Source organism: Rattus rattus, chromosome 6, assembly GCF_011064425.1.
Source record: "Rattus rattus isolate New Zealand chromosome 6, Rrattus_CSIRO_v1, whole genome shotgun sequence".
NCBI lineage: Eukaryota > Metazoa > Chordata > Mammalia > Rodentia > Muridae > Rattus > Rattus rattus.
In genome coordinates this window covers 47,404,935-47,428,663 of record NC_046159.1, presented here as the reverse complement: position 1 = coordinate 47,428,663, position 23,729 = coordinate 47,404,935, and the positions used below count along the sequence as shown (strand labels likewise).

At 47.2% G+C, this 23,729-nt stretch overlaps 1 protein-coding gene across 1 annotated transcript in view; it reads right to left on the bottom strand.

Annotated features, from left to right (window-relative positions):
* Eif4e3 (eukaryotic translation initiation factor 4E family member 3) overlaps positions 1 to 21,792 on the bottom strand; it is a 40,681-nt gene extending 18,889 nt beyond the window's left edge. The window contains exons 1-2 of the mRNA XM_032906020.1: positions 21,617 to 21,792; positions 6,344 to 6,416 (exon numbers count right to left, since the gene is read on the bottom strand). Of these exons, the coding sequence (XP_032761911.1) occupies positions 6,344 to 6,416; positions 21,617 to 21,741 (198 nt within the window). The 5' untranslated portion in view covers positions 21,742 to 21,792. The remainder of the gene's footprint in view (positions 1 to 6,343; positions 6,417 to 21,616) is intronic.
* Between the last annotated feature and the right edge of the window lie 1,937 nt (positions 21,793 to 23,729).

Genomic DNA, 23,729 nt, shown 5'->3' with positions numbered 1-23,729 from the left:
GCTGTGGTCACAGGGCCACTCACTGCTTGCTAAGTTTTTAGCATCATTGTTGCTCTTCTCCTTAAGGAGCCGAGGCAGCCCAGACCCTTGACCAAAGAAGTCTAACACCTGGATTTAAGGCGCACACCTGGTTCTTGCTGTGCAGTGCTGGCACATACCTTTAATGCTAGCATTTGGGAGGCAGAGTAAGTTGGATTTCTGTGAGTCTGAAGCCATCATGTTCTATAAAGCAAGTTCCAGAACAGCTAGGGCTACACAGAGAAACCGCGTCGCAAAACAAACAAAAAGTACTGGTTCTCAGAAAAGGTCAGAGTCATCAGTCATCCCACTCCTCCCCACCTCTGTGTGCAGTAGGCGTACCATACCACCACACCCTCGGGTGAGTCAAAGGCAGTACACCGGCAACAATCGGAGGGAGATCTACAGAAGGAAGACATGGCCAGTCATCAAATATGGCATTCTTGCAGTTAGGGCTTTCCTGCCTGACAGTTTTCTGCCACAGAAACCCATTCATTATCAGTAAAGCTCACACATTCACTCTTCAGTTTTCACCTGAAATGCTCTGAGACGTGAGAAAGGATAAGTCTCCATAGGTCTTAGAAAAAGAGTACATATTGACAGAGAAGAACATGTTTGTCTTGTAAAACAAAAGATAAATAAAGCCATCCACAAATGATCCTGAAAAGAAGGAAGTGGGGAAGGCAGGGAAGACAGCGTGGTGGCTATTGCAGTCAACTTGACCGCAACACAAGTGAACTAAAATCCAGAAATGGAGGGCACGCTTGTGAGGCTTTTTGTGTTTTTGGTTTTTGGGGGTATTTTTTTTTTGGTTGTTGTTTGTTTTTGTTTTTCTTGGTTTGAAGTGGGTATATCCAAGTCCAGTCCAGACCACTGAGGTAGGAAGACATACATTGTTTTTTGTTTGTGTGTTTTGAGACAGGGTTTGCCTTGGCTGTCCTAGAACTCACTCTGTAGACCAGGCTGACTTCAAACTCACATGGATGGATCTGACCGACTCTGTTTACCAAGCGCTGGACTAAAGGTGATCACCACTTCTCTCTGAAGATGCACATCTTTGACCCAGATCTTGAGGCTGGAAGTCACCCCTTTAATTGGAGCCACACCTTCTAGTGGAGTCTGTATAAGGACACAGAGAAGACAGAAGCTTTTCCTCGTGGCCTGCTTGCCCTTGCTTTGCTAACACATCCGTTCCTTCACCAGCAGTGGAGCCTGCTTCTTTGAGATTCCAGCATATACTGAAGACCAGATGAGACCCGGTCATGTGGACGGAGCAAGTACTAGGTCTTGGACTTTCAATTCACACAGGCCATTGTCGGATTAACTGGACTGCAGCCTGTAAGTCAGGAGGGAATGAGGAAATAAAGAGAAAAGGAAAGGAGGAAACGGAGATGACGAAAGGGAGGAAGGAGGTAGGAAAAGGGAAGGGGAAAGTCAGGTTGGGGGAGCAAGGGAGAGGAGAAGGAGGAGTGGAGGGCGCGAAGGGAAAAGGTAGGGAGGAAGACCGATGGGTAAAGGGGAGGAAGAGAATAAAAGAATGAGAGGGAGGAAAGAGGGAATGGTCCTGTTCTCTTCAGTGCTGCAGCATGTGTAGAGGAGTGTGTTTTCCAGTGAACAGCCTCCAGGGCTGCCTACCTTCGGAGTCCCAGGCACTTAGAGAGAGAGACCGCTCAGAGACCTGAGAGTGCAGCAGGCAAGTCTTTGTCTGGATGTTTTTAACTCACAGCACAGCCCAGGCTGAAAGCAGAGAGCTTATGGTCTGCAAATGATCACAACAGATAGAAGACTTCATTCATTGACTTAGTCTGAGTTGGGGAGAGTGGAGTCTGAATCTTAAGAAGGGGGAGGGGGCAAAGTCTGGGGAGCCCCTGAGCAGAGCAGTGCACAGCTGTTTCCTGGATTCAACTCATAAAGCTGAAGTTCCTGCTGCAGATGTAAAGGACAGGAGACGATTAGACAGCAGCTGAGGAGGCAGCGTTCTTTCAAAAATAATCTAGATTCTATGTTTTGCCCGGAGTTTTGCTGATATGTGTATCTGTGCCCCATATGAGTGCAGAGACCACAGAAGCCAGAAGGAGGCATCAGATTTCCATGGAACTGGAGCTACAGGTGGTTATGAGCTGCCATGTAGGTGCTAGGAATCGAACCCAGGTCCTCTGGAAGAACAGCCAGAGATCTTAAGCATGGAGCCACCTCTCCAGCCAGGGGGAGACTCTTGCTTCAGGAGCTCCTTTTGCTCTGATATGGTAAGTGAAGGAAGACGGCATTGCTAACTCTCAGCCTCTTCCCTGCAATGCTGGAGAATGAGGTTGACAGGAAGCCCATGGGCAGCGGGACCTGAAGTTTGGATGTGTGTGCACCCCATAGAGGCCATCATGATCTGAGGCCATGGCAGGGCTGAAGGTGATGGGCAGCTGACATGTGCCAGGTGTGCTTCTACGGTCCATGGGTAAAAGAAAAAAGGGCAGCGAGATGCCCTGGGAAGGCGTAACACTGGAAGGCTCCAAGTTCTACACTAGAAGTGACTAAATCATTTGTAGTTTGTAAATATAATTTTAGTCACTTCTCATCCCACCTCTTCTAGTCCCAAACAGGACAGGGACCACTTGTCTTAATTCTAGCTCTGTATAACTGGGTTGTGACTATAGATATTGGTTTCACTGAGTATTCAGGACGTCAAGCTTGGATGGCCGGTACCTTACCCTGTTTCCCTACTTTGTTCTTTCTTTCTACAATGGGGAATTTACGTGTCCTTCCACAGCAGGATGTGTGTGTGTGTGTGTGTGTGTGTGTGTGTGTGTGTGTGTGTGTGTGTGTGTGTGTGTGTGTGTGTGTGTGTATGTGTTGTGTATGAACCCACATGTGTGTATGTGTGTGTATGTGTGTGTGTGTGGTGTGTGTGTGTGGTGAGTGTATGTGTTGTGTATGTGTGTGTATGTGGTGTGTGGTGTGTATGTGTGTATGTTAGGTATGTGTATGTATGTGGTATGTGTGTGTGGTGTGTGTAGTGTGTGTATGGTGTGCGTGTGGTGTGTGTATGTAAATGGTGTGTGTGTGTGATGTGTGTGTGATATGTGTGTGTGGTGTGTATGTGTGGTGTGTATGTGTGGTGTGTATGTGTGTGTGTGTGTCTGTGTGTGTGTGGTGTGTGATGTGTATGTGATGTGGTGTGTGTGGTGTGTGTATGTGTGTGTATATGTGTGTGATGTGGTGTGTGTGTGTCTGTGTGTGTTGTGTGTGTGTGTGTGTGTTTGTTTGTGTGGTGTGTGTGTGTGTGTGTGTGTGTGTGTGTGTGTGTATGTGTGTGTGTTGTGTTTGTTTGGTGTGTGTGTTGTGGGGGTGTGTGTGATGTGTGTGTGATGTGTGTGATGTGTGTGTGTGGTGTGTGTGTGTGTGTATCTGTGTCTGTGTCTCTGTGTGTGTGTGTGTGTATGTGTGTGTGTGTCTGTGTGTGTGTGTGTGTGTGTGTGTGTGTGTGTGTGTGTGTGTGTGTGTCTGTGTGTGTGTGTGTGTGTGTGTGTGTATGTTTGTGTGTATGTTTGGTGTGTGTGTGTGTATGTGTGTGGGTCTGTTTGTGTGTGTGTGTGTGTGTGTGTTTTTGTGTTGTGTGACAGTATAGTTGTGTATGTGTATGTGTGTGTTCTTTCAGATGTGTGGTGTGTGTGTGTGTGTGTGTGTGTGTGTGTGTGTGTGTGTGAGGGCATGCACTTACGGAGGTCAGAGGACAGCCTGTGGTATTTGGTTCTCTTCTACCATGATGTGGGCTCTGGGGCTTGGGCTTTATGTTGGCAAAGGTTTACCTGCTGAGTTGTCTCATGGGCCCACACCTGCCTACTATTGCACTACATAGGATGTTCCTGGTTTTTTAACTTTAGTGGGAAATTTATATATAGCAATATATGTGCATATGAATAATATAAAATATAGTTATATATTATATAAATATATAACGCATAATAATTTATGAAGATGTTCTTGTTTTGAGGAATGATGCAGATATTCCACTTACAGAAGAAAACACCAAGTTCCGTTCTTTGACAATGTTAGCACTAAGCTGTCTCTGGATGTCCTGGATAGAACCCAGGAGAGATAAGACCGGAGGGGAAGTCATGAAGGTGACAGACCAAACTACTATTCTGGAAAGGGCGCTTCAAAAGTCAACAGGCAGGCAATGCTGAAAACTGTGCTTCAAGCCAACCCTCCCAGCAAATCACAGGGGATTGGTAGCTCTTCATTTTCCCCCAGGTAGATTGGGCATGCTCAGAACCCAAGTTCTGTTCTGAACTCTGCTCACTGAGGATGCAGAGCCATGAGAGAAATGGGCAAAGTCTATAAATGTCCAAAAAGTGGCAAACACACTGAAGTAAAAAGTGCTCTGTCCGAGGACAGGAAGGCAGTCCATAGATTTAACTCCTGGCAGAGAATTCCTGTGGCTGCAACAAGTGTTCCCAGCAGAGTCACGGCCTCCTCTGCCTCTCCTGCTCCATCCCTCACACGAGAAAAGAAAGAGAGAGCTGACAAAGAAGCGAAGGCACTTCCAGCCTCAGAGCATTCACAATCAGCTGTTTCCACTGAAGTTTGGGTCACAGGCCACCCAGCCTCAGTTTCCCTAGCTCATAAAAGAGGACGATAATTTTCTACTACTCATAGCACATGGACGGCTTTTAAATTTCATCAAAACATACACGGGGAGGGGACTCAGATACCACTGGACAAATGTTTAAATACACAGTGTGGTAGTGGAGTGAATTAACATCAACATACAGTCAAGGGATACAAACAGCAGGAGCACATGTCCCCTCATGTGCTCAAATGCTCTGGCCCCTGCCAGTTCTTTAGAAGTACCGTGTGCTAACCGATTGCACCACTGGAGCATTCCCCCTGCCAGTTCTTAAGCATTAAGGGACATTCCTGAGATGCTAAAGACAAGCACAGCTGAGTTACCAGAAGTCACAGGAAAGTCAAATTTGCCTTATAAATAAAAGGTTTATTTTATTTATAAAGACACCCCGTGGTGTCACCCGGGCAGCACCCGCTTGACATGAGTAATTGTGAAGCGGTGGTATATAAAATATTCTTACACAAAATGTGACTTAGGGGTGTTTGCAATAGGGGCGCGAGGCGACGGGTGATAAAAGGCGAGCGTACTGTCGGCATCAGCCTCTTACTGTGTGGCAAACTATCCCATCCGCACCTCAGCGTGGTAAAATCTCTGTCGTGAATATTCTTGCTCTGAAGATGAGTAAATAAGATGCATAGAGATTTGAAAATAGAAAGAGAAGTGTGCACGTGCTACTGAGGACCAGCTATGACACTTTGCACTCAAACACTGTGACCACCCTGCTTCCCAGCCAGCACTTAAGGCAGCAGAGGGGCAGACTCCAGTCTAGTAACACTTGGCAACCTGCTTCGAGGGTTCATAAACACAGGCCCCGCAGAGAGCTACATCCGGTCTTACCCCTAGTCAGCCTCATGGAACAGCACTGTTCTCACATTAGTTGTATAAATAAGGAACTTGAGGTGTTTCACAACCCCTTTTGCATCATCATCCCCTCACGCCATCTTGAAGGAGCCCTTTCTAAATCAGCCCTGAAATATTTACAAATCACAGGGAAAACCTGTGTTTATCTATGGGCCTCATATCTGTCTGTGCTTCATACACGCAAAGATTAAGGTTTCGTCATGGACCTCCCAAGAACCGAATTTCTGCCTTTCTGGGAAGGTGCAGCCGCCGATGGATACAGCTTTCCGAGAACAGTGTACAGAGGCTCAGGAAATCCGTGCACGCACTCATCTCTCAGTCATTCGCTGCATCCTGACTCAGTACTGACTCGGTGAGGAGAGGTCAGGTACAGCAGAGAACGGGACTGCAAGCTTCAACTTGACTCAAGTTTGTCAGATAGAAGAACAGACCCTAGCAGAACAGAAATGGCGGCTGTAACCAGGGTAGGAGAGTCCGACGGGAGGGGTGTGGAGACACCCTGATGAGGGCCCATGCATGTTAGCTTTTAGAAGTCTAAACTTGGACAACAGCTCCTGTTCGTTATATCCCAACGCAATAGGGAAAAGTCTTCAAACCTTCACTGTCAGCTCTGCACTCCTCTTGCCTCCCCTGCAGATCAATGAAAGATTTTGTTGATGAAGTTCTAGCTAGGCAGAGAAAGCCTGCCTCTGGGGTAGATGGATGAACGGTTGCTATGGAGATGGACCTAAACAACAGCTCCAGGGCAGAGCCCTGAGCAAGGAATGTCCGCGCAGTAGAAAGTTGGGTGCCTGGTGTCTAATGTCTCCCTCACCGGCCGAGCATGTCCCGTCGCGCTCTCACCTGCACTGTTTGCACCGTGTAGATCTTCTTCAGATTCGAGGCACACTCAGCTGCCGTGGCACCAGGAAGTGATCTATCATCAGGAAAATAACAGAGAAGCAGACAAATCCAGTCAGTGATTGTAAGCTATTATGTACGATATAATTATGTGGGTTTTGATCGTGCGCAGGCCCAGAGCCTCAGAAAGGGACATCTAGAGATAGATGGCAGCTAGAATTTAAATCCTTTTTCCTGAGGGCATGTATTTGCTTCTCCTAATTGGCAGAAATAGTTATTCTGTGGAAATTTAATAGATTAAAAAAAAAAGTAAAGTACACAAGAAAGGTATTGGAAGCTTTAAAATCACATAGTGAAATAAAACCTGGGGCTTATCTCACTAACATGGAGGCACTGTTCAGAACTTCAGGTGAGAAACATCTGCTCACCCATAGCGATAGGAACGCAAGGCTCTCCTCTGTGTGATCAGCTTAACGCCCCACCCCGTAACACCCCTGTGGTAAATACCCATGCTTCCCATGGAAGCAGAGGACCATTCAGCTATTTTAGAGACCACTATTAACAGTCAGTCTTGGTTTCCCCCCCTAAATCTTTCGCCTTAATAATTTCAGTGTTTTCCCCTGAGCTCTTGTATGGGCAGAATGCATTAATCTCTAGTTTCTATATGTTCCACTAGATGGCAACACACTACAGGTTTATCCTGTGGGAAAACAAAAAGCTGGAACTTGGCTTTGCGAGAACAGTTCCTGGGATGGGGCTGTGCTGATCTACAGGCGTTCAGACCTATAACACTACTGCCTCTCCCTCTTTCTGCGGACTTAGCAGTCTGTGGTCACAGGCACTGGGGTCCTTGTCAGACGCAGGTTCAAAGACACTTCACCACACAAACAACGCTCAGAAGCCCATGTCTGGCTGTGGGCGAGGAATCAAGGGCTTGCTAAGAAGGGAAGCAGCCTGTTCACAGCAGACACATTAGGATCTAGAATCTATGAAAAAACACCCTTCACCAGCCGCTGACCCCAGTGACCCTAAAAGTTCCAGCGGTCATCATCGGGGGACACTTTCTGAAGAGTCGTTTTTCTACCACACCCTAAAGACCTAGAGCAACCTCAAGCCAGCTCTGAAGCAGAGGTGATGAGATAGCAAAGGCCCTGGGGGCAGGGCTCCACCACCCACGTTCTGGAAATTAGAGCTGGGGAGATGGTTCAGTGGAGGAAGTGCTTGCTTTGTAAGCATGAGGACCAGAGTTCAGACCCTCCATGGAAAGCATTCACAGGCATGCATCCATGTGAAAGCCAGGGACAGCGACGGACATCTGTAACCCCAATGCTGGAGGAGGGGAGACAGGTGGATGCCAAGTGCTTGCTGGTCAGTCATCCTGCTGAAAGGGCAAACCCAGGTCCAGTGAGAGATCATCCTGACTCAAAAACTAAGGTGAGAAACAACTGAGGGAGATACACAACATTGACCTCTGGCCTTCACGTGAGGGCTTGCACAATGGCATACACATACATACATCACACACACACATACATCACACACATACATGCATCATACACACACATACACACATATATCACACACACATACATGCATCATACACACATACACACATACATACACACACTCACACACACATACACACACATCACACACACATCACATCACACACACATCACACAGACATCACACACTGACATCACACACACATACACATATCACACACACATCACACACTCACACACACACATACACATACACACATCACACACACATACACATACACACATCACACACATCACACACTCCCATCACACACACACATACACATATACACACTCACACACACACAGAGGAATCGAAATATCAAAAGACATTTTGAATATAGCTTCCTTGTCTAGAGGTCAGTAAGGAAGCAAGTATTGACTAGTTTGAGGGCCAAGATGTCTCGTCACCCACTGGGCAGGTGAGTTCTAATAACTAAGTCATGATGTTATAACTATTTCATAGCGTGCAGGCTATGGCCTTTATGTTTCAAAAGCAAAAGCACAACCACAAACATGACTGCCCTTCTGTGCCAGCTGTTATGTATCTAAGCCAACCCGAGCGACCAGCAGCAAGGAGCAAGTAGGGACCAACACCTCGTTGATAACAGCAGCCGCCTGGACCCAAAGAAACCTGTCAGGCAGCATGGAGGGTCTGGACTGTGTGTCTACTTGGACACAGATAAAAACACTATGTAAAGCAAGTCAGTGCATTCATAGATGTAAAGGCATTAGGAAAGAAACCACAAGTTCATTCTCTCTCTCTCTCTCTCTCTCTCTCTCTCTCTCTCTCTCTCTCTCTCTCTCTCTCTCTGTTTTGTTTATTTGGCATGGAATGTTTGAAAGTCTATGGCTTTTACATGAACATTGACTGGCAATGAATCCAACCAATTTTTTCTTTCTTTGTACAGTCTGGCTGACTGCTCTACCACATACTTAGAGCCAATACAGTCCTGGATCCTACGAGCACTTTAGGCAGGACTCCACCCCTAACTGCACTTGGGAAGCGGGCAGGCAGAGCCTAAGGTAGGGAATGAATTCTGCAGCTTTTTAATCTGTAGAATAAAATTATCCATGTGAAGTTTTCACTGAATTTTTTAAGGCTACTCTTCAAGTAAGGACGCCTCAGAGTGACTGTCACATGTGTGTTCACTTTGTACCTCATCATCTCAAATTATACGAACCCAGCATTCAGGTGGTGGTTCCCATTTCAAAAGTTACTACCGAGTACTTGGTCTCCAAGGTTCTTTTTAAGGCTCTGGTTCTAGTCTGGTTTCGTGACACTCCAGGATGGGAGACAATTGTACAACTCACTTAAGGTGTCTGCTTCAGTGTCCAAGTGTTTGAAGAGGCTGGGTCTCCAGAGCTCAGGAGAAGCATCTGGAAGGAAGTAACTAAGATACACTCACCAGTGGAAGACAGCAGAGTTTGGCAGCTTGTGAGGAGCCAGGGCTCCAGCTGCTGTGGACTGAGAGCCCTGCAGGGGCCCCTGTACCTGCAGTGGCGCTTGTGACCATTTTGCAGTGAGCACTCTGGGGCTCAGAGAGGCATGGCAACAATCCCAGGGACAAAAACACTTAACAAAACCAGATGATGTACTTGTGCCAGTCTCTTCTTATCCCATCCAGTCAAGTCGCAGCCATTACGAAACCTGCATCTCACACACGCTAAGCATGTGTGCTACAATTGAGCTTACCCAGTTCCACACTTTCGTTTCTGTGTGTGCAGATATGTGTGCATGCGTGTCCCAGGACATCTCCATCAGTCACTCTCTACCACCATGTGGAAGACAGGGTCTCTCACGAACTGGAACTCACAACTGACTAGGCTGGTTCATAAGTACCTGGGATCGTCCTGTGTCCTGCTGTGCTGCTCTGGGATTGCAGGCATGCTCACCACTCCTGCCCCTTTACATGAGGGCTGGGGGTCAGCACTGAAGGCTTCATGCTTGCACAACAAGCACCATCTCTACAGCCCACACTTGCATTTCTAAAAGTACAGAACCACCACCACAACAACGAAAAAAACCCCTACCTTTTCTAATTGTATATGGTATGTGTGTTCACGTGTGTACGTGTGTGTGTGTGTGTGTGTGTGAGAGAGAGATTGAGAGAGAGAGAGATAGAGAGAGAGAGATAGAGAGAGAGAGACAGAGACAGAGACAGAGAGACAGAGAGAATGTGCTGTGTTCATTCATATGTGCACACATGTAGGCCAGAAGCTGATGTCAAGTATTTCCCTCTATAACTGTCCGCTTTTAAATTTATTTGTTTTTCAGAAACAGAGTCTTTAATGTATTTCACTGAACCTGGAGTTTGCTGTTAGGGATACATTAGTTCTACAGTAAATCTGCAGGGTTCTCCTGTCTCAGTTCCCCAAGGCTGGGGGTGGGGCTGTAAGCACACCAGGTGTAGAGGATCCAATCCTCAGGCTTGCACAGCTACGGAGCCGTCTCCTCAGTGCTATTCGCTGTCATTTCTTCAGGAAACTTTACGGTAGAATCTTGGTGTGTTCTCAACAAGGCCACCGCTTCTGCTCAATCTGATTATTAATTCGAGAGTGAGTTTGTGGGAATTAGAAGACATGGTTTGCAATCATCTTTCCAATGAAGCAGGGGAGGGAAGGTCCCAACACCCAACAGGACCCTGCTCGGCCACAGCCAGCCTTTGGTAGGCTAACAGCATCAGGGCTAGGAAGGAAATGTCAGGCTCCACAGAAACTCAGTGTGGTGGCTAGAATTGAGAGGAACCCAGTTTGAAGAGATGCACCTAAGTGTGTTTCGGGGGAGGTTATGGAATCTTTAGGAAGTAGAGCCTTGCTGGATAGAAGTAAGTCACTAGGGCGGGCTTTGAAGGCTCATGGCCTCGTTCCCCTTTCTGTTCTCTATTCCATGTGTGTGGATGAAATGTGATCAGCCAGCTTCTTACTTCTGCTGACAAGCCATGCCTTTCCCTGCCATGATGAAGCATGTGATCCATCTAGTTCTCAGGAACCCTAAGCAAAAATAAACCCTTTCTCCCCCAGGTTACATTTGGTCACAGTGTTTGATCCCAGTGACCACAGAGTAGACAGTTTCCCAGTTTCCCATTCATGAAGGAGGTTGCCATTCTGATTTCAGAGGGATCGTCTAGCTGCTGGGTGGTTTTATAAACATCTGTCTTGCAGACCAGCACTGCAATGTTCTCAGGTCTGTGTTGGCTGGGCTGGTCAGTGCAGGTTTGGCATTCTATGCACCAGACTTGATTCTGATAGTCACTAAAACACACTGCTATGTCTCAACCTCCTCCTGAACCTCGGGTTTCCTTAACAAGCAAGACTGGGACACAGCCACAGAGCCCATTTTAGAAGAGCAAACAGGCCAAGGTTTTCAAGTGGCCTGCCTTGTAAGCAGGCCAGTGTGCACTGGATTTGCTGATTCAAGTTACCAGTCTGCTGTCATTTACTGTGACTTTTTTCTTCATTACTGAAGGCTAAATAAACCCAGACGTCACATATACTAGGCAATGTGGCTACCTCCTCAGTATTTAATTTTTTTAATATTTTGAGACAGAGTTTCGCTATGTTGTCCATGCTCGCCTTGAACTTGAAATCCTTCTGCCTCAGCCTCCCGAGTAGCTGGGGCTATAGGTCTGTGGCTGCTCTCTGAAAAGGCAATGCAGACTGAGTAAGGCTGCTGCCACATAAGCAACCGAAGGGCAAAGATAGAGAATTATTTCAAACAAGAGACATTCTTACTACGTAAAACCACGTATGTAACATATATCTTTATTGTATATTTTTACTTTGTCCATACCAGAGGTCTCATAGTCTATAGAGAATACTAGTCAGAGCCCTCTGCCTGTAGACCTGGGTGCTCCTCTGGAATGCAGTGACCCAGATGGTTAAGGGCAATGTTGGAAGGCATTTTGTGTTGCTGTAAGGAAGCAGGTGAACCCCCGCAATGCCCCAAGACACAGAAGCTTCTGGGTAAAAACAGTCCACAGTGCGGAAAGCCCTGGTAAGAGCCTTAAGGGATTTAGCATTTAATCGTTCTGCAAACATTCATTCCTACCTCTTTTGGAGTTTAGGACAAGTGATAATGACTCTAGGCAAAGCCCTTGGAGTGTATGTTCTACACATGACATCTCTGCTTTCTGAATCTCACTGGGCCCCATCCCCCCAGGCTCCCGGAGGCAAAGACACAAAGTTTGGAACTGCTGCATTTTCCCAGAAAAGAAGAGATATAGGAAAGAAAGCTGCAAGGGAGTACACATCAAAGTGTGGCTATTCCCAGAAGACCACGGATGTGGGCCATTCTGAAACCTAAGATTAGGCCTGTATTCTGGTTCTCTCCTCCCTGCAATGTAGCACTGGGGCTAAGAACCCAGCAATCGAGAGATAAATCTCCCCTGTGAGCCAGAGTCTAGATTTTGAATTGTTCCAGCTTCTACTTAACAGTTGTAATGTAATCTTAACTCCCTTCTATTGAGCATGCATTATCTCTGATTCTCAAAGTAATTCTGCCAGGTTGATAACATAACCTGCCCTTACCTGGATTCTTCCTCATGTGCTGCCTCTGATGCCATGGCCTTCCTATCTCCCAGGACTACTCTTGATCTCTTGATAAAATCACTGTCAGCACGGTGACTCACAGAGCAGATAAGGCAAATCCCTCCCTCCTGCTCCTACATTACCTGTTTTCCTAGGGTCCACCCATTACTCTTGTCCATTCTCTATCCTTTGCTACACTGTGGGAGACACCGAGACACAGAGGCAGGCAAGGCACCAGTGCCTGGCACTGCAAGTATCATAGCTGTGGAGGAGGAACATTCTAGATCATCCTGAGGGGCCGGCCTAGGAGGAAGCCAGCACACCCAACAAAGGCCACTGAGGGACAGGAACAGGAAAGCTACAGAGACTAATTACTCTCTGTAACCAATCCCTCCCATGACAAGTTCTAACCAGCCTCACCCTCTGCTTTCCCCCTCTAGAAACAGCCCTACCTATTACTTTGCTGCCCTGATACATGAGCCAGTGCTAGGTAGAAGTTTCTCTTTTACACAGTGCATCTAAATGCATCTAGTCAACAGTAGTTACTGCTGACGACAGACAGACAGACAGACAGAACAGGACATAGATGATAAGGAAGCCCTCAGTACGGACACACTAACCAAAAGCAGAGAAAAGGACACACAAACAGCTGAGAGCCTCTTGTGTTCACCTGCAGAGAGTTACCCACCAGGCTCTCTTGGCCCTAGGCTGTAGCCATGGTGGAGGCTATCTCTGAGTGAATATAGTTAATTAGAAACTATTGGTTAAAGCAGAAGGGGATCTGGGCCCTGCCAAATCAATGATTAAGGTGAAGACATAAGAGAGCTGTTGATGTTACTTAAGACCGAACCCTAAGCCCCTTTTTTTAAATCTTACTCCTGTGTCTCTAACTTAACAGGATAATACAGAATGGATTCTAAGGCGAAAAAGTCTTCTCATTTGGAAAGTCAGGAGGATGCTGGGAATCTATAACACTAGACCAACTGTTCTACTCAAACCATTCTCAAGTACCACGTGAGCACGACATTTTAATATTTACAAACCACATGTACTCATTAAAACAGATCCCTGAGACACTTCACAGGAAAACCCTCTGTTCATTGACTCCTCAAAGGTCTGAAAGCACACTGCCCTCTTTGTTTCTTTAAGCGATACCGTGGGCCAGCAACTGAAGCGATTACGTGTCTTTTGCACGCGTACATGTCGTGTTTCACCTCCACTTGGCAGATAAGATCACTAAGGCTGAGTTGGTACAGGAACTCACTAACTGACGCACAGCTGGCAGTTGCACGGCTGAGACTTGAGCCACAGTTGGCTGACATCTCTCGTCAGTGGTGGCCCTGGAAGGAACCCATCCTGCATGCAACACAGACCCCAAATGCCACACCTTGCAATCCTCAACTCGGACATTCCAGATGAACACACTCCATGAGGTGCACACTTTTAAAGAAATGGCTACTGCAGGTGGACCTTGGAGTCAGTTCCACCAAGACAATTTTATCCATGGCACCACTCTCCAGCCGTCTAGATACTTGGTGAGACTTCTCACAGAGCAGAGGTATTGTAAAGGTTTCCCACACTCTACCTGCACCTTGGTCACTTCAGGTGTGGTCAGTCCACAAGCAGTAGTACCTGGAGGCTCCTTAGAGGCAAGTTCAGTCCCTAGCTCCCAGATGGGTTAAGTCCCTGGGCTTTCCCATACTCCTCCCACTAGTCATGATGGCCCTGTATTCTCTGAATAAAATCACCACAAGGAAAGCAAACACCTTTGTGATAAAGTCCAGTGAGTAGAAGCATCATAGGCAAAACATAAAAGCCACTGTTCTAACAGAGCCCTCATCACTACTCAAAGACATCACCAAGGCAACGGCATTCTGACTGTGGGAGATGGTCCTGTCCAGGGGCTTGGATGTGAGGTTTCAGACAGGGCTCTTTTTATTCTCTGCATTAAGCACTCTGTCTCTCTGTGTCTGTCTGTCTGTCTGTCTGTCTGTCTCTGTGTGAGTGCACATGCACACAAACATATGAGTAGGCATGAATATGGACTCAAACATACCATGTCATATGTGTCATGTTGGCCTGGACGTTTCTGAGAATTCTGTCTTTGCATTTTATCTGGGGGTGCGGGGATGGGATCTCAGAGGCATGCTCTTACAGCTGGCATGAAGTGAGTTCTGAGGATTCAAACTTACAACCTCATGCTTGCACAGCAATTGTTTTACCCAGTGAGCCATCTCCTCAACTTATCTCTGCAAATTTTAATGCCAGGGGTCCTTAGCAGAACCTTCCAGACCTCAGTTTCCCCATAGGTGAAGTTAAGTGGCTGAAAGTAGGAGCTTACCTCTAAGTCTACACCACTGCATGATATGACACACGAGAGAATGATGTCCCATTCACTGTTCCTATTCCCAGGGAACCACTGTATGGTCACCCAGTGCTTTATTTAAATTCTGCTCCTCCCCTGCACTGCTAGGTGACCTCAGCGTTTTCATCTATAAAATGTGCCTGGGACTTCCGCTGCAGTATTAAGAGGATCTTACGCTTGAGTTCATACAGCACTTGGGTCACTGTTCAACACACAGGAGTCATGTTAACAGGGTAAGATGGGGAAAAGCAGTTTACACTTTGTTTAGTACAATGTCTCCAATTATATGCCCAGTACACATGTGCTTTGTGAAAGACATGAATGATGACAATAGTCGAATGTCCTACAGGAGATGATTTCATTTTCGCCAAGAGAACAAGTCTGAAGGGGAAAGACTTCAAAGCCAGGGATATATCTGCTGAAATCCAGCCTTCCCGAGCAATTTACATCATCTGTCAGAGGGAAAACACACAGAGGTCCAGGACCTTCATTAAGCTTGCCCCTCGTTCATCATTCACTCCATTAAAGATGATTTCATTTTAATCACTCTTAGATAGGTCTGTGGCTTGTGGCTACACCAGTTTCCTGTTTGAGAGTCGCATACAAAAGGGGGCTGAGCGTGCTGCTGACAGTTAGCAATTCATCTGCTGAAGCTGTCTGCATCACCGAACATCCAACATGTCTACCCGGCTTTGATTCCTCCTGGCTTCCAAGCATTGCCCTCTTGCTCTACAGTGGTCACGAGGCTCTTTGCATCCTGACTTACAATTAATCTTTTAGGGCTAGAAGTGGGGAGGAGAGGAACAACACAACTTCATAGACCCCACTAAGATGGACTGGCTCCTGAAGTGTCCTCACGCCACACTGCCTACTGCCTTGGTTTCCAGCATTCAAGAGGCAAAAGAAGGTAGAGTTCAAGACAACCAGGGTTATACAGAGAAATCCTATCTCAAACAAACAAACAAACAAACAAACGAAAAAGATTTTTGTTTTGTTTTGTTTTTAAGAAGGCATTACCAACCAAGGATGAGTAACTTTTCAGAGTAAGGATAACTGAAGGCCCTGGGCCATTCTACAAGGGGCACTCCTGGTCCACATGTGGAGAGGCTGATCAACCACCCCTCATGGAAGGGCACTGACTGCCAAACAGATCAATACTGAAACCTTTTATGGAAATAAAACTGTCAGCTACTCAGAGAGTTTGCAGAGATATAAGGGAAGAGTGGGAGGGGGAGGAGTCTCAATGTCAGCCTGCCTCTTCCGGTGTCTTCTGCTGACCTCAAGCATGCAAGCCACTCAATAAAGAGAGGTTATGTGGGGTCTCCTTTTGCAAGCCTGGCACCACCTCTGTGTGCCAAATTTATGGTTATGGACCATACCATGGTGGATACCTCAGAATTCCTTGCCTTGGGATTCTTACTTGTATTCCTGAAGCATGTGGTGTGTGAGGTGGCCTGCTGGGGGGGAAACCCACACCATGGTTATAGCCACCCTCTCTACTCTCTGATTCTAAGTGAACTGAACTCTGATATGTTCAGCTCATAGGATCAATGCATACATAGTACCATTCCATTCAGACACAAGGCTCATTGTGATAAGGCACATTCATCCTCTGTACCCAGAGCTCTCAGGTCCTGCAGGCAGGGTGGAAGCTGGTATTCTAATAGCACAAGCTGGTGATTCTGATGTAAGAGTCAGAGAACTATACTTTCAGACACACAAACTTGGTGCAGCTGAGCTGGATGGGTTGGAATTGGTGGCAGATGTAGATAATGGTCCACTTTGTCCACAGAAGTTTTGGGGAGGGGGGACTGATTGCTCATTAGTTAAGAGTACTGGCTGCTCTTCCAGAGAACCTGGGTTCAATTCCCAGCTTACAACTGTCTTTAACCCCAATACTAGGTGATCTGATAACCTCTTCTGGTCCAGACATGCATGTGCATATGCTCTGCAAACATACATGTAAGTAAAACCACTCATATACATGATATCATAAACAACAACAGAAGTTCACACATACAAAACAGCTGCTGTGTGCCAGGCACAGCCTTAGGTCCCAGACCTGAAGACCGGAAGTTGAAGCATCTCGGCATCGAGAGTAAGATAAAAATGAGCAGCTGTCTGTAACAGACACTTGCCTACAAAGACACGCTGCAGGGGAACCAGAGTAGCAGGCTGCGAGCATCCTGACTAAGGAAGAATGAGTTAGCCAGGTCCTCAGGGCAAACCACGAGGGTAGACCACAAGTCATCCTGCATTGGAAAGAAACAGGCCCTCAGGAGGCAAAGTTCACTAAATCCCTAATCCTCTCAAGACACTCAAGTTTGCTGTCACTGGGAGAAAGAAACCGCAGTGGTTTGGAATTGGCAGTGATTTGCCAGGACAAATGGAAAGTTTGTTTCTACCTTGAGACAACAATATATACATTGTTACTATAACCTGTGAGCATAAGGTTTTCCTTAAAGACAAACAAACAAAAGCTGAAGGCTCTTTTGTTTGTTTTGAAACATGGCTCATGTCTAAAGCCAGTTATGGTGGCACATGCCTGAAATTCCAGCACTCCACAGGGTTAGGCAGGAAGATAGTGAGTTCAAGGCTAGCCTGGAGTACATGAAGTACTTGTCTTGAAAAACAAAATGAAACAAAACCCAATATGACTGATATCTAACACACACACACACACACACACACACACACACACACACACACACACACCCCACACCATTGAGGGTGTCTTTGGTAGAAGTTCAGGTAGAGATCTAGAACATTACTTCATCTGAGCACACACACCTCAGCAGAGGCATGAGAGACATTGAGTAAACTGCTACATGATAAGAGAGAGGCCATGATGGGCAGATTGGGTATATGTGCAGAAGGGTTACCTCCCAGATAGGGCATGCTTGGAGAGGGAGGAGCCTGGGTACCAAGCAGGTCCTAGGCAAGCTTCAATGTTCCTGGAGCTATAGCTGACTGGGGGCAGCAGAAAGACTCGAGAGAAGCTCATGTAGAGGAGGGAATATCTTAGATTTTAGTGAGTTTGCTAAGGATCACCAAGCTTGCAAAAGTAAAGATATAGATAAAGCAGGGTACTTAGGAAAGAAGATGAGGGCTGGAGAGGTGGCTCAGTGGTTAAGAGCACTGACTGCTCTTCCAGAGGTCCTGAGTTCAATTCCCCACAACCACATGGTGGCTCATAACCATCTGTAATGAGATCTGATGCCCCAGTGTGTCTGAAGACAGCTACAGTGTACTTATAAATGAATAAATCTTTAAAAAAAGAAAGAAAGAAAGAAAAGAAAATGCAAGGATCAGACAGAAATGGCATGTTGAGATGTTGGTGGTCCAACAGGAAACACAGGTGAGCAGGAAAGGAAGACACTGGGAGAAATCAGATCCATTTTAGAGTAATCAGAAAAGCATCCAGACTGCTGACCTCCTAGCTCTTGGCTACACGTGTCTGGGCTTGAGAAAAGAGCAAAAGGAGACTGACAGACGTGTGCAAGGGTGAAGTGAGTCACCACAGGAAGGTGTAGTTGCTATGGGCAGAAGTCAACACCACCGTGAACACTACGTCAGATCTGCGAGCTGAGAAGTGAGCAACCATGATAAAGACCAGCCAATGGTGGAGATGCTAGAGACAAGTGGTAACCCATTGGGGACTTGGGGTACACATCAGTGGTCAGGGAAGGTCTCTCCAGGAAGGGAACATAGGAGCAGAAACTGCAAGGATACAGAAGAGCAGACTACATGGGAAGGCAGTCCAGAGAGAAACAGCAAAGGAAGCAGCAACACAGACAAAGGCCCACACTTGGGACACTGGGGAAGGAGCAAGGTGGTCCAGAGGGACAGCAACAGAGCTGAAGAGTGTAGCCTCCAGTTACTCTTCGGTTTCTGCTCTAAGCAAGGATAGCCACAGATGCTCCAGGATTTGGGGGGCTGAGAAACTAGAAGGCCAGAGATAGCATTAACTGCTCAGCTAAGCTCAGAGACATTAGGGGAGAGCCGTGAGGACAGCTGGGAAGATGGCAGGGTGCATGTGCAGTGCAGACTGAGGCTGCAGGATCTGCCTGTGGTGTTCTGTCACCTCCTGCTTCACCTGGAGCTACAAGCCTTCCCTGTGTCCGGGTGGCAGTCCTGTGCAGGACAGGCCCAAAGTCTGGGTCCTGTGAGAAACAGAGGGAAGGAGGTCACTTCACAATGACCAGGAAACATGCAGAGACACGAGTGGGAGTGGAAGGCAAGAACCAAGCAGAGTTTAGATACCCAGTAAGGGGAAGATGTCTTTTCATCCTGTCCACTGACCCATATGTTTACATTCTTAGCTATTGATTTTCATGGCCCATTGATTTGTGCCAAATAAGGTTTGGCTTTGCACTTGACTACTTAAAATACAAATAATTTCTAAAGGATTCTCCAATCTGCCTGGTAGGAAAATGTACTTAGGATACTGGCTTCTTTCTACTGAATTCAGATCAGTGATGTACGTGGAGGCCAGGGGTCAACCTCAGGTATCTTTCCTCAGTAATGTTCCCCCCCAAGTCCTACACCAACCCCATCTGCTCCAGCCCTCTCCAGAAAGTTCTCTTACTAGGCTGGAGCATAGGCCAAGTGAGGATACGGTGGGTAGCCAGTGGGTGTCAGCAAACCACTGGTCTCTGCCTTCCCAGTACTGAGATTATGAGTGCTTGCATCACTATGCCTGGCTTTTGACTTGGGGCCTGGGAAAAGGCTGGAGGAATTCAGGTCCTCATGTGTGCACAGCAATTTACCAACCCAGCTTGCTCCTCTACCCCACCAGTAGAAAGATTTTACACTCTTATCCCACGCCAGGCGCCTACTCCGTACTTTACATCCATAACTCCCAATAGCCCTGTGCAACAAATGTCACAGTTGTCTTCATTTAACACTGGAGTGCAGCTGGGTAAGCCTGGGAAAGGGGGTCATAGTCATCGTCGTCGTCATCATCATCCCGTCAACTGTAAGGTGGGACTGCCTGACAGGAGCTAGAAGGATGCTGAGGATCTCCAGACTGAGGGAAGGCTGCCCTGCAGGTTTCTCATAAGAACCCCACTATTCTCTGCAGTGTTCCTTCTCTGGGGAGAAATTCCAAGTTAACTTCCAGAACCTGAGGTGTTCTTCCTAAGTGTGCCTGGGGTGGGTAGAGACTCTATAAATAAATACGGTAGACTCTTAAGAGAAGAAAAATAAAGTTCAATAAGAATTACACAATGATGAATTGGGCACAATGTTGAAACCAGTTATAATTTTTAAATGAACACAGCATTTCTATTAAAGGTTTGGACACTACAGAAATAATACATTTCATTTATTGACTTCTAGTGGGGAGGGGGGAGTGCAAATCAATATAAGAAAGATGTAGTTTATACTTCTATTAAAGCGACTTGTTCTTAGGGCTGTCCTCCCTCTTCCCTGGGGCTGAGAAGTGAAACCAGGGTCTGGCTCATGAAACACATGTGCTCCACCACCGAGCTACACCACCAGCCTACATAGTCTTAGGTTAGAAGACAGTATATCTTTTTGTAAAGCATGCTTGGACATACAGGATTGACGCCTTAGAACAGTTCTAAAACATGCTGTTCCAAATAGACTAAAATTTAATTCACTAAAAGTGGAGCTCTCTCAATCCTGTTTTTACTGGTCAGCACACCCACAGTTTGGACCACAAGTCCAGTTGTATACCTCAAAAACACACACCAGGTAACGACTCCACAGCTAGAGGATACCTTTGAAAACAAAGACATGACTTCACTCTGGTTATCACTGCCAAAACCCAAAGCCACTCCTGTTATGACAGCCAAATCCTGGAAACTCAGAATGAAAGTGAAAATGTTTTTTGCAAATCTCTCCCATCCTCAACTTCTCTGTGTCCCCAGGAAACAAACTGGCTCCAGTGTAAATTCTTAGAGGTAGGGGCTAATCTGTCAAGAAAAGAACTGTCTTCACTTAAAACATGAATATTAGTTTAACAGAAAAAAAAAAAAAAAACTTGAGGCATTGGTGCAAAGCTAAAAGCAAAACAAAACATCCGTGTGAAGTATAAAACTAAGTCTCTCCGGAAACTGTCACATACATTTCCTCCTAACTCTTAAACCATGGTAAACAGTTTCATCAAAATTCCCACACACTTGTGGAAACAACTTGATCTGTCACTACCCGCCCAGATGACAGGTGTTAAGAGGAGGTGGACAGCCATGCATCTTTCCACGCAACAAAACTAGTAGTTCTACTGCCACTAAGGCACAGTTCTAGGTGCTGGGACTCTGCATGCAGCCAAAGCCTGCCCCTGCTCCGTGAATCTCACTCAGGGCAAGCGATGGAGGGCTCCATAACAAACTGAAAATAAGTTCACACTGCAAGAACGCGGCAGCATTGAGCATTGTGATGAAAAACAAGGCAGGATGGAGATACAGGATCGTGTGAGAAGTTTCTATTTTGGACAGGGATCTGAGACCTCACAGATGTGAGGGCACCGGAGCTTCCCTCCAACCCCCGCAAAGCTGTCACAAAAGCCCCAGCTTACTCCAGATCCCCTGCCGGGGCTGGGGGGTGCAGGTGCCCGCAGCGAGGTCCCAGCGCTTCCCTGCCGCTGGCCGACTTTTCTGACTGCTGTCACCGCAAAGGTCACGTCCCGAGCAAGCCCAGCACCCCAGGGATACGCGGGGCAGCCTTCCCCGGCCAGCCGCGACTCCCTGCCCAACTGGCTGGACGCTATCGAGGACGCGCGGAACTCTTGCTGCCTCCACGCGAGGGCCCCCGGCAGTGGCGAGCATGGGGCGAGGACGCGGCCGAGACAAAGCGGCGGGGCGCGGCCCTCACCTGTCCAGCCAGAAGGTCCAGGGCGAGTGCAGCGGGATGCCGCCCGGCTCCGGCTGCAGCGCCGACAGAGCCTTGCCGAGAGGCTCGCTAGCCCCGGGGGGCGCGGCAGCCGGGGGCAGCGCCATGTTCTCCGCCAGCCAGGCCGCGGACAAGCGGACCGAGCGCCTAGTAGTCTCCGGGCGCCAGCCCCGCCCCGCCCCGCCCCGCCCCGCGCCCCACCCCGACCGGCCTTGGCCCTGCCCCAGTCCAACAAAGGCCGGGCCTGCGCCCGGAGCAGAGGACCCGAGGGAGAAGGGCAGAGGAACAGTCACCCGGCTAGCCCCGCAGCTGGGGCCAAGGACAGATGGAAGGTCCGGCCAATGGATCAGTACGGATGGAGTCTCAGAGTCCAACAGTGCGAGAGAGGAAGGAGAGGTGGATTGACATACCAGCAATCTGAAGGCTGGATGGGAAGGCTGGCAGATGGCTGGAGGAGGGACGGAGGGATGGAAGGGCAGATGGAAGCACAGTTGGATGTGACAGATAGATGGAAAGAGGACCAATGGCCGAACAGATAAAGAGACTCCAATGTCTGAGAGTGCAGAAACAAGGTACTAAAGGCAACACTAACCGAGGCCATGGAGTTGTACTGAAGCTTTTTTAGTGAAGAGAATAAAGTTGCCTAACACTGTATTATAAGGAAACAAGGTTACTTTCCTCCTATCTCTGGAGCCACGGTTTGCCCACAGAATGCCCAACTTTCAAGAGAATCCTCGGAGTCAACCAAAGTTCTCCAGCTCTGCCTCCAAGTCCAGCTGAGGAAGAGGGAGGTATAATTCTGCACACGAAGCCTGCTACTTGGGAAACTCCAGGAAGTCACTGTAGCCATGTAGCCTGAGTTCACAGTAAGGGGAACCCTCAGGCAAGGCTCCTCCTAGGCCTCCGTTAACTCTGTCTTCAGGGGAAAGGCCTGGAGCCATGCCATAGTTTCCGGCCTCCAGCAGCTAGGGACATGCAGTTGGTCAACTAATCCACTTTTGACCTGACCAGCATTTATTTTGCTTTCTGCCTGAGAGAGAATATCAAGAGGATAGGGATTTTATGGCTACATGATAGCATGTCCCAAACCCAGGCCAGGTGTGCTCCCCACAAACTAGCCAAGGCAAGATAAAATAACAACGAAACAGTCTGTGTGCCTTGTGACCCCTTCTTGGAATGTAACAAGGTTCTGGAAATGTTACTGTCTGAGCAAGTCTTCCATCACTGAGATATTGGGGTCCACCTGGTCACATGCATTTGTTGTTTAATCTTTCTTTACCTTTTCAAAAAAGCACCCCTATGATATCGTTAAAGCCTTTCTGAGGGCTTTACCCTATTAGGTTGCCTACTCCTTAAATAATTCGATGAGGGAGACGTTACCCACCTATCTTACAGATAAGGGACAAAACAGGTAGGTTAACCCCAAGGTCACATGGTTAATACGTGGCAAAGCTGGGATTTGAAGAGGTATGTTCAGACTCTGGAGTTGAGGATTTCCACTGCCAGACTGTTCTACACATCTGAACAAAAAAAATTTAAAGGTCCAGAGAGTAAGAATAAGTCATAAATAGGAGGTCTCACTGTCTCTCAAGATAATCAATCTGCCTCCCAGAGGAAATTGTTGGTAACAGCTTCTAGAAAAATACACATGTGTGCATACAAACATACATCTCAATTTATAAACTGAATCTCCAAATCTTTTTATAGAAGGAACAGACGCATTTAACATCAATGCCGCACTTGGTTTTCTTCTTTGACATCATGCCTCTGAACATCTTCCATATCAAGACACACAGATCTACCTCACCCAGGGTGTGAACAGGACTCCTGGTAAAGAAGGGGCCCCCAACAGTGTGCGCTTTCCAGCTATTCTCTTTTCTGAGAAAACCCACCCTGGGCATCTTCGTAATTGCATCCTCATCCGCACGGGCTCACTTTGGAGTGAATTTGGAGGATGAGAACAGCTGCCTGTGTTTAAAAATCTGATCCATGTTGCCAAGTTGTACTAGATAAGCACATCTCCATGTATGTGAGCTATAAATAGCGCCTGACTCTAAGGACTCGGTGACATTTATCTGCATGGAATTCTAAAGCA